The 17,475-nt window shown below is 37.1% G+C and overlaps 1 protein-coding gene across 6 annotated transcripts in view; it reads left to right on the forward strand.

Annotated features, from left to right (window-relative positions):
• Positions 1–17,475, forward strand: part of mast3b (microtubule associated serine/threonine kinase 3b) — a 42,471-nt gene that overhangs the window by 14,580 nt on the left and 10,416 nt on the right. For all 6 annotated transcript variants that reach the window (XM_067432150.1, XM_067432151.1, XM_067432154.1 and 3 more), the window contains 16 exons: positions 69–278; positions 6,260–6,361; positions 6,457–6,589; positions 6,676–6,749; positions 6,843–6,931; positions 7,390–7,598; positions 8,614–8,752; positions 8,832–8,964; positions 9,062–9,227; positions 9,373–9,474; positions 10,498–10,620; positions 10,801–10,913; positions 13,375–13,544; positions 14,861–14,982; positions 15,761–15,961; positions 16,105–16,331. In XM_067432150.1, the coding sequence (XP_067288251.1) occupies positions 69–278; positions 6,260–6,361; positions 6,457–6,589; positions 6,676–6,749; positions 6,843–6,931; positions 7,390–7,598; positions 8,614–8,752; positions 8,832–8,964; positions 9,062–9,227; positions 9,373–9,474; positions 10,498–10,620; positions 10,801–10,913; positions 13,375–13,544; positions 14,861–14,982; positions 15,761–15,961; positions 16,105–16,331 (2,313 nt within the window). The remainder of the gene's footprint in view (positions 1–68; positions 279–6,259; positions 6,362–6,456; positions 6,590–6,675; positions 6,750–6,842; positions 6,932–7,389; positions 7,599–8,613; positions 8,753–8,831; positions 8,965–9,061; positions 9,228–9,372; positions 9,475–10,497; positions 10,621–10,800; positions 10,914–13,374; positions 13,545–14,860; positions 14,983–15,760; positions 15,962–16,104; positions 16,332–17,475) is intronic.

A 17,475-nucleotide genomic window follows, 5' to 3' on the forward strand; every position in this document is an offset into this window, starting at 1 on the left:
GCACCAAACTTGCTGAGCAGATTATGACCTGTATTTAATCTGAGGTGCTGAACGTTCTCTCTGCACAGGCTACCGCTCAGATGGAGGAGCGTTTGCTGGACGTCATCAGGCAGTTTTCCCCAGACAGCACCCTACCGCTGGGAGACGGAGTCCTGGGATTTATCCAGCACCAGTTGGTGGAGTTGGCGAGGGACTGTCTGGATAAATCCCAGAAGGGCCTGATCACATCTCTGTACTTCATGGAGCTGCAGGATAAATTGGACAAAATGCTGCACGAGGTGAGGCAGGAATCTCTAAAAAAGAACAATGTATACTAATTATGCAATATATACAAATTATAACGAAATGCGTAGAGAATATGTTTATTTTTTAGAGAATATGTTTACTGATAAATAAGGGTCTGCAGGAGTCCTCTCTATGGCATCATTTCCCTTTGTTTCTATGTATTGGTCATACCACATGACTGATTTGGCAGGCAAAAGTGTTTTTATTTTTTAATTTTATTTGAATGTAAGCAGAGAAGCATTTTTGTGTGAAATATTTTCTATTAATTAAGAGAGAATTATCATCATAAAACAGGTGATGATGATACTCTCAAGTTGTATGGATGAATCACATTTTATTTGTTTTTTGTAATGGATTAATAGGTGCAACTAAAACCCGCTCTTTAAATTTGGTGATGAGTTCTAAAAGTTTTAGTTGCAGACCAAGCACACATCCTGAAAAGTAAACAAAGTTTCTTAATCGCCCCCATGTGATTGGTCCCTGTGTAGATCATAATCCCGCCCCCTCCATGTATTTTAATGGGACACGAGACAAACTAAACAATCTAATTTCACTGCAAGTTATTTTTTTCCAAAGATGGTTTGTCATTTTAGGTAGTTTTTATCACGCTGATGTAAGTTCAAGTGTTTGTTTTTTTAAATAAATTTTGTTTAAGTTAGTTATTTGATGCTACAAAAATGGGGGCGTGACGTCATGATTGACAGCTGAGTTTGACGGCTTCTCTAAGCAAAGTTGTCAATGAAGCACCGACTGATTTTTTTTTTTTGTGGGATTTTCGGCAGGAGTATGGAGCTTTTAACTTTAATTTCTACATTTCCACAACTGTTTATTTCACAGCAACATAATGTTACTAATAGATACTGCGGGACTGTGGGCGGGGTCTTGATATCGCGGCTCTACTTCCTGCTCTCTACTGCACAGGCTCGGGTCCCAAATCAGCGCAAGATGTCAGCGCCATATTCAGACATTGACGACAGCTTTGCTTTTCTCCAGTAGAAGATAGTAAAAGGGCGTTGTCCATCTTTTTTACAGTCTATGATTCAGATGATTGCTACCCCCGATCAGACACGTTTCTCAGGTTTGAAAACGCAAGACGTTTTCTTGGTGTTTTTTTGGTAGATATTTTTTCATTTAGAAAAGAGCAATTCAAGTTTATGCTCTCATATTGTACAGACTTCGATATGTAGTATGGTTCTTATACCGCAAGTCTAAATCAGGTTTGAGTTTGAACATGACTCGTGAGTCCTTTTTATAACTATATGAACAATCGTTTTGAAGCCCTATTCTGCTGCTTTAGCATGTGTCAACCTAGTAACACTGGCCTTTTGTGATTATGCCAAAGCCAACGGGTGTCCTCAGATGGTGGTTTTGGTTTGGCAGAAATATCAGGTTTGACAGTGACATCACTGGTGTTGTTAGTGTGCTCCTGGGGCCAGAAACATCACGCATTCTCAAAAGAGACTGTGACCACTTCCACTAATGAGTGTGAAACCTACCTTATTCCCCTTCCCCAGGGTGTTTTTACACTATAAATACTTTTAAGATTTATTTTTTATATATACCTAACAGCATCCACGAGCCCCTAGTTAGCCACGTGCGGCTGCTTACATTTGCATACATGTGAGCGCTTGCGAGTGTGTATAATTGCGTGTCATTTCGTGTATAAATGTATGCGTACCCTGCAGCAGAGGTTTTGATTAGAAATATAGATCTCCCTGTTAAAGCTCTATGCTCATCTTTGCAACTACAGGGTGTTAGTTTCCATAGCAACGCTTACGCCCACCCTGTATGTAGTGTTCAGACAACCCCAGGCAAAACTCAGCGCGCTGTCAGATCGCTGCTGTGCAGTGGATGTCGTGCTCATAGATAAGGCTATTAAAGTGTTTCCCACTTTCCTTAGTCAGCGGTGCCAAGCACAGGGCCCCTGATGCTGCAGTCATGCCGCAAAATGTTGTGATTGATAGTCAAATTCTGAGGTTTTGTGTTGATATGTGGTTAGACCAGTCCGCTTTACAATGCTCCTCTGTCACTCTCTGCTGCCTCCTGGGATCTGATAGTCTTTGCGCCTTTATTTCCACTGGAGTTGTGCTTAAATCTGTTGGTAGACTGATACGTTGCAGGGGTCTAAAGAGCAGTTGACCAATGGCTGATATAATGACAAAGAAGTCTCTATTTTCTATTTATCTGTTGTTAATGATCTTACAGTGCTGTTGATAGATTTGGAACTGCAGTAAGTTATCTTATCCAGCGAGGCCACTAATAATTTTAATGGACACATTCTAATTGGATGTATTAAGCTACCACTACTTTAAAGTGTATAAATATGTCAAGTCATCTTTATTTATATATCGTTTTTACAATGACGATTGTTTCAAAGCAGTTTCACAGTGTTAATCAGGAAAATATTGCAAGAAAATATGATTTGTCTGTACATTCTGGAGAAAACAGGGATGTTATCAGCTCATTTCAATTTATCATATAGAGTCGATGTGGGCAGATCAGTAATTTGTTTTTAAGTCAATGTAAACAAATTAGTGCAAATTATCTGAAAATATTTTACATATGATAATAAAGAATACAGTTGGAATAAAATGTATTTAAAATTATTTATCTTTACATACATCATTTTTACTAATTAATATCAATATGGTGCATTACTTTTCATTAGACAAATGAAAATGAAAATGTAATAAAGCTAATAAAACTATTTAACTTTTTTTTTTACATTTTAATTTAAAAAAAATATTTAAATATTTTATTTAAAAACATTTTATTTAATTTTTTTTTCTTCCATAAATTGGAAGACATTGGGAAAAAAAATGTGTAAGGCCATACGAAATGTTTTATTTTTCCCCAAATACGCTTTCTTTACTTAAAAAAAATCCAATTCTGAATTCACAAAATCATAAAATTTAACAACAGTTTATTGAAAGTTTAACAAACTATGAATATGTGGGCATGTTTTTCCCCCCACAAATTCTACAGCCGTGCTTTCTGCATCACACAAATCATATTGTATGGATTGATCCTTGTATTTATAACTTTATGTAATTCCTAATTAATTATATTGTTTTAAGGTTATCAGTTTTTCTCAAATAATTGTTGATTGTCACAAATAGAACCGCATATTATGCATGGTCCTCAAATAATTATTGAATGTCACATATAGAACTGCATATTATACATTGTCCTTGATCATAAATAGATTGTAAATTTTGATCCGGTGTGTAAACCGTGAGGACTGTCTGAAGCTGGGCATCATTATAAAGCTCCGTGCTGCAGGGACACAAGTCACATTCAACTCTGAGCTGCCATCTGCTTATGATGGAGAGAGACTCTGGCTGCAGTGCTAAAAAAGGAAACGGTTCATTGTTTTGATGTGACGGTTCATGTCGAGTTAGAAGCATCCATGTTTCCCTCACACCCCTCTTGCAGTGGCATTTGGCTGTCTGCGAAACATGACTCACACATCTTATCATGCTATGAGGCTCTTTAATGCTGATTTGATAGCATGTCTCCCTTACTTTGTTCAGCTTCATCAAATGCATAAAAATGCAGTAATTTTAGTTTGTCGTAGGAGTCGCCTGACCGAGCTTGATCCCTTGTTTACTCAGCTTTTCACCTAAACAACCTTACGTGAGGAGACAGCTGCTCAAGATAGATTAAAACTGTTTCATGCGCTCTGCCGCAGACTCTTGCTTCGGATATAATATCTGAATAATGTCTCAACGTCTTGCTCGATCTTTGGATTTTGCAATCTAATGCATGTTAAATCCAGATTCAGTGAGTATGCAGTGTTGATTAAAATTCACACAAGTGCCTGGAAAGGATTTGATCCTGTAGCACCAGAGCATAAGTAGCTCATTACCTCCCACTCCCACATCCCACAAGCCAGCAGATTCCCCTGCACAAACAAGAAATAACATTCCAGTCATTCGCCAAATACTGTCCAGTGTTCAGAACGGACACAGTGTCCTTGTCTATTTGGTGACTAGCATAGGATGCCGCTTAAATGGTGTGTCTTATTCAATTAATCAACTTCCTAAGTTTTGTTTTATTTTCCCCCTGAAGTCCACTTATGTCAGTCAACATTTCATGCCTAAAATGGTTGTACTTTAATTTTCCACCCTCGCTGTGACTCTTTCAATTAAAAATTTGTTTTTCAATTTGTTTGCTACTTTGTCTTTAAAGGTCCCGTTCTTCGTGTGTTTTCGAAGCTTTGATTAAGTTTACAGTGTGCAATATAACATGAGTTCATGTTTCACGTGTAAAAAAACACAGTATTTTCCACACAATTTACTTATCTGTACACCGCTGTTTTCTTTTTCCCTTAAAAACGGCCTGATGATTTCCTTGTTCTACGAAGTCCCTCCTTCAGAAAACGTAACGAGTTCTGATTGGGCCAGCGCTTCCCGTGTTGTGATTGGACAGCAGCTTAGCGCACTTTGCCCGGAAAGGTCCCGCCTCTTACCATAACGGGGCGATGCAAGCGCTGAATGAGCGCTCTTCTCCATGTGAGAGAGCAACAAGACCACGCCCCCTATTTTGCGTGTAATTGTGGGCGGAGGGTTAGTCAACAAACGGTTCTAGTGACGTCATTACATCCCTGCACTTCCTGCTGTAGTCCAAACCGGCCGTTCGCTGTAGGCTTTGAAAGGGAACTTCTGTTAAATAAAATATCTCGCTTGGCATTGAACTTTGAGCTTATAATTTTACAGGTATTATTTATGCTCCAACAGCAACATTTCACACAAACTAAAGTTTGAAAGATGGAATCGCGAAGAACGGGACCTTTAAGACAAGTATATGTACATGACCTCTATTATGATTGGTTAGGGTGAGCCAAGTTGCTGAATACTGAATAGTTATGTGCACAAGGGATGTGTAAAACATGCACTACTATTCAAATGTTCATGGTCACTTCCTTAAAACTATTATAGTATAGGTAATGGGCAACGAACCGTCTTCTCTATTCATTTTTTTAAAAGAAAGACATAAAAAGGAACATTACATTACCTCAGGAAAGCCATTCAAGTGCCATAGCTCGTTAGTAAGCTAGAGTGCAGCATTTTGCTAAATATATGCACTATATTACATAATCATTATATTTTTACTTAACCTTTATATAAATGTCTATAAATGTATAGCGCAGATTGTTAATAAAGCAACAACATATTGGTAGGACAGAACAAGATATGCTATAAATAGCATTGTATTGTTACACCCCTATACAGCCACCATTTAAGTGTGTATTTCAACAAGGAATTGCAGTAGAAACAATTAAACCAGTAAAAAGTTGATGTACCCCCCCCCCCCCCCCCATTTGCATTTTAAATGTTTACATGCTACTGTTATGTGTATTGAAGTGTTGATTATAACATTTATTTTGATCTTTCATATATTTTTGGGGTTGCCTTAAATTTCAGCGCATCACAAAAAATTCTCTTGCATACAACTTTACCACATACATGGTACGATTTCAGGAGATCAAGACAAATCATGCAGTGTCCCTTTAACACAAGCGGCAACCTCCCGCGATCTCTCTTGAAGCCAATACGGAAGTAATGTAAACTGTAATTCCTCAACTGGCCACTAGGGACAGGCTCCAGAAGGGAGCAGAATCTCATTGAGCCCCATGTTAAAATTCTCAACTTTAAAGCAGAAAAAAACATGTTTACATTATATAAAGCCTTAAGGTTCTGCATAATTAAGGGCGTGGTTACAAGTGGATAGCCATTTATCCGCCGTCTATAGTTATTGCGTCACCTCAGCTCCGCGCACATCCCGCCATTTTGCCCATTTTCTGTTATCCGGGAGTGACACGCGTTGACCCGCTCACAAGATGGCAACGCCCAGCTCGCCCATACTTTAAGCTTCAGAACGGCTTATCAGAATCCTATGGGTGACGTAACGGACACTACGTCCATATTTTTTTACAGTCTATGCTTTAACAGTGTGCGTTTGTCTGTCTAAGGCTCTGGAGCGCTCTGAGAGCGAGGAGGTTTCAGTAATCACCCAGCTGGTGAAGAAGATCCTCATCATCATCTCACGCCCTGCACGACTGCTGGAGTGTCTGGTGAGATTCTGCACCTACACTGATTCACAGCCCTCCCATCAATATTCCTAACGGCTGACGCTCCTGAAACTGTGCTCCTTATTTTTACTTTGTAGGAGTTTGACCCCGAGGAGTTCTACCATTTACTAGAGGCTGCAGAAGGTCACGCCAAAGTCGGCCAGGGCATCAAAACAGATATACCCCGATATATAATCAACCAACTTGGGCTCAACCGAGATCCTCTTGATGGTGCGATAGCTGTCATTTATCTCATGTTGGTTTGTTTCGAAAGCCTGTCGGTTTCTCTTTAGGTTCATGTCTTTCTCTTTTGACAGAAGTTGAGCAGCTAGAGGAGCAGTACGACTCTGGCCCCACTCTGACAGTTGATTCTGAAGAAACTACTGCAGAGGTAAATGCACAACAAGAATATATGGAGCATTAAATTCTCTTTCTAGGTTTCATAAGATGCCACTAACAATACATCACTTCCTGTTGCCTACAGCAAAATAAATCTTTACCCACACCACTACGAAGAAAACCACTGGAGAGCGATTTTGAGACCTTAAAACTCATCAGTAATGGGGCTTATGGGTAAGCAAATCTGGTGCTTAACGCTTATTGTTTTGCGCACACTTTAAAAGGAGGGGCAGAAATCTCTCGGGTTAAATAAAAAATATCTTTGTGTTTGGAAGATGAACGAAAAGGTTATAGGTTTTAAACGACATGAGGGTGAGTGCATGATGATAGAATTTAAGTTTTTGGGTGAATTATACTTTATAAATACAGTAAGCTGAGTCTCAGAACTATATTGCAGATCATATCACAAATTAATAAGGTACTTTTTCTTTAATGCATCAGGTTTTTTCAGGAGTTAAATATCTGTTTAATCTATGCATTTTACTTGAAAATAAAGAAATAGGAAATATGTATATTTTTCAATGGCCCTAAACCAACCAGTCATCAGGCCGCCACAATATTTTTTTTATATATATTTTTTTTTATATTAAGGTATGTGATATATCTTGCTGTGTTCTCCATCTATCCTGCAGGGCTGTGTATCTGGTAAGGCATAAAGAAACTCGCCAACGATTTGCAATGAAAAAGATCAACCGACAAAACCTGATTCTGCGAAACCAGATCCAGCAGGTGTTTGTGGAGCGAGATATCCTGACATTTGCAGAGAATCCCTTTGTGGTCAGCATGTTCTGCTCCTTTGAGACCCGCAGACATCTGTGCATGGTCATGGAGTATGTGGAAGGTAAACTCAACAAAACTATTGTGAATATGTACAAGTAGAAATTGCCACATAACAATCAGTCAGTAATTAAGACATAAAATTAAGATAAAATTCACCATGAAATAAAAAATGCACAATACTTTTATGGAATGTTTTTCTTATGAATGATTTAGCTGTGTGTTTTTTTTTTTTAATTCATGCCCTTGTATTATGTATATATATATATATATATATATATATATATATATATATATATATATATATATATATATATATATATATATATATATATATATATATATATATATATATATATATATATATATAATCATATACATACACACATACATACACACACACAGATCAGGCATAACTTCATGAAGTGAATAACACTGATTATCTCTTCATCACAGCACCTGTTAGTGGGGGGGATATATTATGCAGCAAGTGAACATTTTTTCCTCAAAGTTAATGCGTTAGAAGCAGGAAATATAGGCAAGCAGAAGGATTTGAATAGGCCAAAATTGGTGATTCCTAGACGACTGGGTCAGAGCATCTCCAAAACTCAAATTTTATGGAGTGCTCCCATTCTGCAGTGGTCAATATCTATCAAAATTAGTCCAAGGAAGGAACAGTGGTGAACCGGCCACAGGGTCATGGGCGGCCAAGGCTCATTGATGCATGTGGGGAGTGAAGGCTGGAATGGTTTGAGGACCATATCAACAAGTTTGAGGTGTTGACTTGGCCTCCAGATTCCCCAGATCTCAATCCAGTCTAACATCATGGTGACGGATACCAGAGCACACATTCAGGGGTCTAGTGGAGTCCATGCCTCGGCGGGTCAGAGCTGTTTGGCAGCAAAAGGGGGAACAACACAATATTAGGAAGGTGGTCATAATGTTATGCCTGATCAGTGTACGTATATAAAATATTGAATTTATAATTAATCAATCTATTATTATTATTATCATTATTAATATATGTATATATCATTCACATGTATAAAAAAATAAGTCTGTGCTAATATAATTTCCAGGTGGTGACTGTGCAACTCTGCTAAAGAACATGGGCCCGCTTCCTGTGGATATGACCAGGATGTACTTTGCAGAGACCGTTTTGGCACTGGAGTACCTCCACAGTTACGGCATTGTGCACCGAGATCTCAAACCAGACAAGTGAGAAAAGACCTTAAAAACCTCTTGTGCAACTGTGTGGAAATCTAACTTGTTAAACGACTCTGTTAACCCTTCACAGCCTCTTAATTACTTCAATGGGGCATATCAAACTCACTGACTTCGGCCTCTCCAAAATCGGCCTTATGAACATGACAACCAATCTGTATGAGGGCCACATTGAAAAAGACACCAGGGAGTTTATCGACAAGCAGGTGGGCAAGAGCACATACTCCTTTGATCAAATTTATGTCACTTTTCAAGAATATTAATGTAGAGTCAATCAATGTTATTGTTTTGACTGCGTTGTAGGTTTGTGGCACTCCAGAGTACATTGCTCCAGAAGTGATCCTGCGGCAGGGCTACGGGAAACCTGTCGACTGGTGGGCCATGGGCATCATCCTGTATGAATTTCTGGTGGGATGTGTTCCATTCTTCGGAGACACACCAGAAGAGCTTTTTGGACAGGTTGTTAATGGTGAGTTCAGATGAATGTGTTTTTAAACTATTTGTCCTGTCAGCTGGTGAGACACAGATACTGTTAAAAGGATCAGGAAGCTTTACCAAATGCTTTAAAATGAAACCACATTAAAAGGATTTGATACACGCTGTTCCTTACGCAGATGAGATTATCTGGCCAGATGGAGATGACATACTTCCTGTAGACGCCCAGGACATGATCACAAGATTACTGAACCAAAGTCCGCTGGAGAGACTTGGAACAGGTGCTTTGTCATCCAGTTGTTGTTTACAAGAATTTTTAGCTAGGTATAGTTTGCTCAAAAATGTCATAATTTTCTCATCCTCAAGTTGTTCCAAACCAGAGATATGACATATTTCATCTGTGGGGCAAATAAAACAAATTTTTTCTTCTTCTCTCAAGTCGGTGTCACCAAAACTGTCAGTATTCTTCAAAATATATTTTGTCTTCCACAGAAGAAAGTCATACAGGTTTACAATGACGTGAGGCAGAGTAAATAATTACAGAATTTAACATTTTTGGGTGAACTATCCTTTTAACTGCTGCCTTGTTTTTTTAATGGGTCATATCATGAGAAATCAAATTTGCCTTGTTATAAAGATATATCTTTCAGAACCCATAACTTCCTCTACAGTCAAAATAGAACACATTGAATCAACATTGCTAAAATGGCTCGTTCTGAATACAGATCATACAGATTTCCCGTATTTACATACCCACATGTACATGTCAGTCAGTCCTTCACACCTTATTTGCCACATGGTAGGCAGCTTCAGAACAGCTGTATTTGTGTGTAAAAAATAAGTTGTATATAATATATTTTACAATATAACAATTAATAGTTATCTGTGTGTATATATATATATATATATATATATATATATATTTCTTGAATTGTTATATATTAAGCATTTTTGTGTGATTTCAGGTCAATTTGACACTCGCTATTATATACAAGATGAGACCATTTCAGTCTCTGTTGAACTGCATCTGTCACAAAAAACACTGATACATGAAGAAGCAAAAATCATCTCTTTAATTCACATAGCCAGAGAGAGGCTCAAAAACTAAACTGGTCACATATAACTTTTTATTACTATAAAAGTATAATAGTATAACATTACCTCGAGTGGAATGAAATTATAAAAAATGATATGATCTAGTTAAGTTCAGAATAAATGTTTAGAATTAGATCTCCTTCAAACATCATTTATACAGCTATTTTATGTCGAGATTTGGACAAGTTTGACTTCCCCTGTGTTTGTAGGTGGGGCTCCAGAAGTAAAGCAGCATTTGTTCTTCAGTGGCCTGGACTGGAACGGGCTCCTCCGTCTGAAAGCTGAATTCATCCCTCAGCTGGAGGCCGAAGACGACACTAGTTATTTTGACAGTGAGTCTCAGTAATTCAACAGGGAGGAGATTCTGCGAGCTTCATAAATGCCTGGAGCAAAGTGCTCTGGAAATGTCAGCTCATGTTCTTGTGCCTTATGCACTGAGGTGCAGTTATTATTTCTTCATTGTACTTGGCTATTACCCCCTAAATCCTTTGTTTGTTTATTTTTCTCTGTAGCGCGATCTGAACGCTACCATCATTTGGCCTCCGATGAGGATGATGAAACCAATGATGAGGAGTCTTCCCTAGAAATACGAGGGTTTTCTTCATGGTCAAATCGTTTCAGCAAGGTTGGGTTCTTTTGCATCCTTCACATTTTGATAATGTTGAAAGCTTTTTTTTTATTATTAGATGACTGAACAGTCATAATTAGGGGTGTACCGGTACACACATTCGTTTCGGTACAGGGCTTCCGGTACAGTGCACGTGTGTACCAAAGGGTAAGAATGCAATCTTTAACATTTGACACTAGGCTTGTTTTACACACGGAACATGCTTTAATACGAGTCCCCACACGAACATATTAAGTGTTCTGTCCATTTTATCACGAAATTCAAATGATGAACTTCACATCAGTTCAAGCGGCAGTGAATGAGTGAACGCGATCATCTCGTCTAGGATACATTACAATTCTGAAATGTATCATGTCTTGTAATTGCTTAATCATCGGTGGAAAGGACGTCAATAAAACAGCTTGTAAACAATGTCACGTAGCTTTACATTTACCTCAGGCAGTCATTCAGTCTACAGCTGGTTAGTTCACTGGAGAAATCAATTTACAAATATTTGGAAACATTTGGGGTATTGTAAGAACTCAACTGATCAAAATATATAACACTGGCCTAGTGGTTTTTGGATATTTTAATGCAAAAATACTACATAATGCACATTTAATCAGTCATGAAAATGACAGTGTATAAATGATTATTTCAACAACAAATTGGAGTAAAAACAGTTTTATAATTAGATTTAGAAGTTATAGCAAAAACCGTCTGTGAAGTTTACATGTTTCCATACAATGTGTTATTTGAGTGTTTATTATTTTATCTAAAACATAAATTAAACTGAATTTAGGCTAAATTGGGCTGTGTTGTTTATATTATAGTAATGCGTATTATCTTTATCATTATCTTGAGTTCTTCAGAAACTTTGTTATAATTGAACAAAATTAGGGAAAGACAAAATGTGCTCAGTAAACAACTGTTTAATGAAAAAAAACAAAAAAAAACATTTTATTTTTAGTTTTCTAGGCACTTACTGAACCTTCGGTTTTGTGTAGCGTTACACCCCAGTTATATTCATATTGTTTATTCCTTTCTGACATTAAAAAAAAATAATTATATATATATATATATATATATATATATATATATATATATATATATATATATATATATATATATATATATATATATATATATATATATATATATATATATATATATATATAGTGCTTTTAAAATCACGATTGTGTCAAAGCAGCTTCACAGTGTCAAACAGGATAATATTGCAACAAAATTAGATTTGGCTGTACAGTCGTACTGGAGAAAACAGTGATGTTATCAGTTTATTTTAATTTATCATATAGCGACAATGTTAGCAGATCAGTATTATAGTTTATAGAATTAAATAAAACCTAATTCATAAATTTTATGTGTATAATTAGTTGAATAATTTTAATCATATTTTTAGTGTCCCCAACTGAGCAAGCCAAGCCAAAGGCGACAGTGGCAAGGAACCAAAACTCCATCAGGGCATGATGGAGAAAAATAAACCTTGGGAGAAACCAGGCTCAGTCGGGGGGCCAGTTCTCCTCTGGCCTATTAACACACAGTGTATGATTATTATTCTGGCAACCTTACAGGTCAGAAATCATATTAGATCGGAATATTTAAAATTTCAGGGTATCCCGGAAGAGACGGGTTTATTTAGGATGTCAATTACCAATTACCCAAGAGTATGAATACATGAAAGTTCGGAATTATTGCGCCTGAGACTGGTTTCTATCTATATATATCTATATAGATTTATTTCTATCTATATATATATAGATCTTGTTTGAACTGTTACCGTCAGGACGGCGACTCCGATCACTGGCCACTAGAACATCTAGGCATAGGAACAGTTTCTTCCCACAGGCCATTTCCCTCTTGAACAGTTAATTTTTATTCTTAGAATTTTTTATTACCGTGTTGTATTGTGTTGTTTATGTGCACTGGAAGCTTCAGCACCAAAAAAAATTCCTTGTGTGTGAAAGCACACTTGGCAATAAAGCTCTTTCTGATTCTGATATATATATATATATATATATATATATATATATATATATATATATATATATATATATATATATATATATATATATATATATATATATATATATATTAAGCTATAATTATTTTTTGTTGAGGCAGAAACAGGCTTCCATAAACTTCACTTTTAATCATGTCAAATAAAGAAAATGAACAGTGTCAGACAAATTTTTGAAATATTCACACATGAGATAAAGACTCATATCAGTATCCTAGAAACCAACGTAAGGGTTTTGCCTTTTAATAAAAGAATCATGGGTGATGCACATAATATTTCTATAATAACATATGTAATTAAACTTTTGCTTTTAAATGTTTTTTGTTTTTTTAAACTATGTTTAGCTGGCCACTGTTGTATTGGCCAGCTAAACATAGGGAACAAAAAACGTAAATGTATGGTGTTATTGACTTATCCACTCTCTTTTCCACAATTTTGTAGGTGTACAGCAGCACAGAGCACCTAGCCACACCATCCCTAAGTTTCTCCTCCGATCGCAGTCACAGTGAGGAGATAGAGGACCGGGCAGACGGGCGGGACACTCACTCCCCAGGAGAGATCCAACGGCAGGCCTCCACTGGAGACAAGAGGCTCTCGGCTCAGAGGGCAAGGTGCGAATAGAGGAATGAAGAAATAGTCACGCCAATATAAAAATGATGTGCCGTTAAAAACAAATGAAACCTATTTTACAATGAAGAAAACGTTAAAAAAATGACATTAAAGCCACAATATGTAATTTTTCACCACACAGGTCGCTTATTCAAAACAAAGGTATAGCTTGATGACACCTTGATTTCACAGGGCTTTTATGATGTTGCAGACGAGAGCTTCCGGCCTTCCGCTCGTGTATGCAGGGAATTAGCGCTGTTTTATCATATTAGATACATTATTTCAGTGTGTTGGCAATTGTTGTAGTGCTACTCTGTGCATTTTCTTAACAGCTACTATGCACTGCAGTAAGCTAGAAGAGTATTAGGCATGGTACAATACGGTACTTGCGGTAAATCAAGAAAACAAGATTTAAACAATGACTAATATATCAAAGCGTCTTTGGTGTTTTATGGTTAATTGAGGGTAACGTGGTTATGATTTCATTGATAGGCGGTGCAACAACAACAGTCCGTGTCCTGGTTAAAATTTCTTATTAATCTGGATTTAAACATTCCTTGAAACATTTGGGATAATGTAAGTACAGCAACCAAGTCAACAAAATGTATTGCATTGTTCTAGTGTTTTTTGGATATTTTCATCCAAGAATCTTATATTGTGCCTTTAATTATAAAAATAAAATATTTTTTAATATTTATAAAATATTATTTTAGTTATTGCATGGTTCGATTCTGATCAGTTGCAAAATTCGGAGGTCAGTTTTTTGTTCCCCTGAAATGATAACGCTGTATTGACGCTGGTTTTATTTCCCTCGTGTCATACTGCGGATGCACTCTTTCATGTTATTCAAACATAGCTGCGGCCATTTTGAGCCTCAGTTTATTATTACTTTACATACTTTAAATTAGGATTTCAGTATCAGTGCCGCAGTTCACTACAACTCGCCCAGAAAAAAAAGTTTTGAGACATCAAGATTAATAATAAGTCCAACACAAACTTCTTCTCTGAGGTAAATATGTTCTGTTGTGTTCATCGTAGCAAGTTCTCTCGTAAACATCGATCAACTGTCATTCATCTAACGCACAGAGTTCCAGTCCGGAGATGTTCAACTCAGTAAAGAAAGTACACTGATGCTTTCTTTGGGATTTCTAGGAATAGCATTTTATGACATGTTTTTATAAATCTTGATGAATAAATATGGGGTTTATTTTGCGATAACAACCGGCTGTGTGTACATTATTCGTCTGTTTTCCTTGAGGCTCAGTCACAGTAGATGATATTTACTAGTCTCTAAATGTGTTTTTTTTTTCTCTTCCAGCCTGCGTCCTCGAACTTCATCTAGCTCCTCTCAGCCTGAGCGTGCCGTGAGCCCCCTAGTGGTGAGCAGCACACACAGCCTAGAGGCCATGCCACGATTCGCCCTGTCCACGGATGATGAGGGTAAGGGGACTAAAAATTTGCCACATTTTAGTTTTCTGTTACCAGTTTTTTTACTTCAAAAATGAACATTGGTGGGCAACTTCATAACGGCCGTTAAAATTCATTTATTTTAAAACGAAAAAACATTTGTGCAGCATTTTCAACATATGATCCAAGTTATTCAACTAAACATACAAATTACATTTATTAATTAGGTCATATTTAATTCTATAAACTATCCAAATCAAACTAGCCAAATCAAATTGTTGTAATATTATCCTGTTTAACACTGTGAAGCTGCTTTGAAACAATCGTCATTGTAAAAGCGCTATATAAATAAAGTTGATTGATTTGTAAATATAACACAGGTATATTATTATGATATATATTTTTTTTATTGCTGAATTGCCACATTTTAGAGTTTCCTGTCACCAATTTATTAGAGGTTTTCTAAACTGTGGAGAAAGTAGTTTTTATTTCACTGTCTGAAAACATTATTTTGCAATAACAACAATGTGAACTTATGGTTGTGTGCATGGCCTAGTGAATACATTCCGGCCACATAAAGATCTGTCATGTTCCAATCCTGTTGTCCCCTTATTTCCTGTTCTCATTTTGTCTTTCTATAAAATGTCAAAAAGACCTTTAAAGAAAACCTCTTCCATTTTATGCATATTTATACAGAATTATATACTGTAGTAAATGTGTCCCCTAGCAATGTTCAAAGTTAAAAGTCCTTATGTTGTGCTACATTCACTAGGTGGAGTTGTGTTTTAATGCAAACCTTTTAATTCTGCAGCGGAAGTTGTTGTATCCAACCTGCGACGACTCAGACTTCGTAGCAACAGCACAGGAACAAAACATTCGTCGCCAAGGGAACAAGGGACTCCTCAGTGCTTTGGAAACCAGCTGGAGACGCCTGATAGGCAGCGACTTTCACCAGGTCGCAAAGTCCCCAAGTCTGCATCAGTGTCCACCCTCTCGCTCATCATCACACCAGGTCAGACCCCAAACGTAGTTACCATGGCAGCTCTCCAAAAACGGTGGTCCTCCTCATATCTAGGAATGGTTTTGTTGATGTCATGGTTTTGTTTCAGATCTACAAAAAAAAAAAATTGACATATTTTTCTTGCTTTTCCCCAGATGACGGGAGTTGCAGCCTGCAGGCGCACTCAATTTCCCCTCGGTCGTTTTCCTCAAATCCATCATCCCGAGACTCCTCCCCCAACCGAGACCTGTCACTCAGCATCAGCAGACTCCGCCCCCCAATCATCATCCACAGCTCTGGGAAGAAATACGGCTTCACCCTGCAGACCATTCGTGTTTACATGGGGACCAGTGACATTTACACCATAAACCACATGGTCTCGGTGAGCAGAGAATCACTTCTAAAGCATCTTATCTTGGGCTGAAACGATTCATCGAATAACTCGAGTTCATAGAAGTAAAAAAATCCTAGAGGCAAATTGCCTCTGCTTCGTTAAGTCCATTTAACTACACACGGATAATGCAGAGAGACTTTTTTTGAGTAAGGACTCAATCCGGAGTTCCGGTAGGTAAACATATCAAAAATTCCGGCTGGATGAGAGTTAAATCATTAATGTGTTTATTTTCTCTTTATTAAAAGAGAAACTCTCATTTCACAGTAAAACGCAACGAATGTGTGTCGTACTTAACTTTCGTTTTCAGCTCATGTCGAGATCAAAGACCGTATTTTCAATGGCATATTATAAACTTACGAGAATACTTTATTACGTAAAAGAAGTAAATATACATTAATGAGCACACATATTTTTGAAAGAAATAAGTGTTTTTAGCTAAGAATAAACTAAAAAAGTTACACAGTGTAGCTTTAATGATATATACTTAATAATATCTTCGAAATACACCATTAAAATGTCAAAACTAGCGGCAACAAACATTAGAACATGCTGTAACGTGTGTGTGTGTGTGTGTGTGTGTGTGAGACATGCAGCGCTCATGCTTTTAAAGCTGATTGCTTTCATTAAATATCACACTTTAATCATATTTATAGCTAATAACTTAATAAAACAAGCTGTGTTGCAATGATGAATGATTAGCTCAAAATGTACATCAGTGGCCTATGTGCGATGTACTTTCGATGTATTGTCAACCCTGGTTTAGGTTAAGTTTTTTTAAAGGTGCCCTAGAATGATTTGAAACAATATGTTAAATTGTTCTCTGATATCTACATAGAGGGTATGTGGCTTATTTAAGGGAAAAATTGTCCAGGTACAGTTTTACAGGTCCATTTACAACCCTATAAATTGTCCCTAGGATGTAATGCTTTGTTTTTGCCTTATTTGGAAGAGTCATGAATATTAATGTTGAGCTCTGCTCTGATTGGCTTATTTCAGCAGCTCACAGCAGTTCAGTGAAGTGGCTCGTGAGTCCTGACCATCTTGACACAACACAGACCGACTAAATGAAACTTTGAGCAAAACATCTCAAATTAAGATTGATAAAATGCAGCTTACTTGTTTATTTGGTGTT

Source organism: Pseudorasbora parva, chromosome 22 (assembly GCF_024679245.1).
Source record: "Pseudorasbora parva isolate DD20220531a chromosome 22, ASM2467924v1, whole genome shotgun sequence".
Taxonomy (NCBI): domain Eukaryota; kingdom Metazoa; phylum Chordata; class Actinopteri; order Cypriniformes; family Gobionidae; genus Pseudorasbora; species Pseudorasbora parva.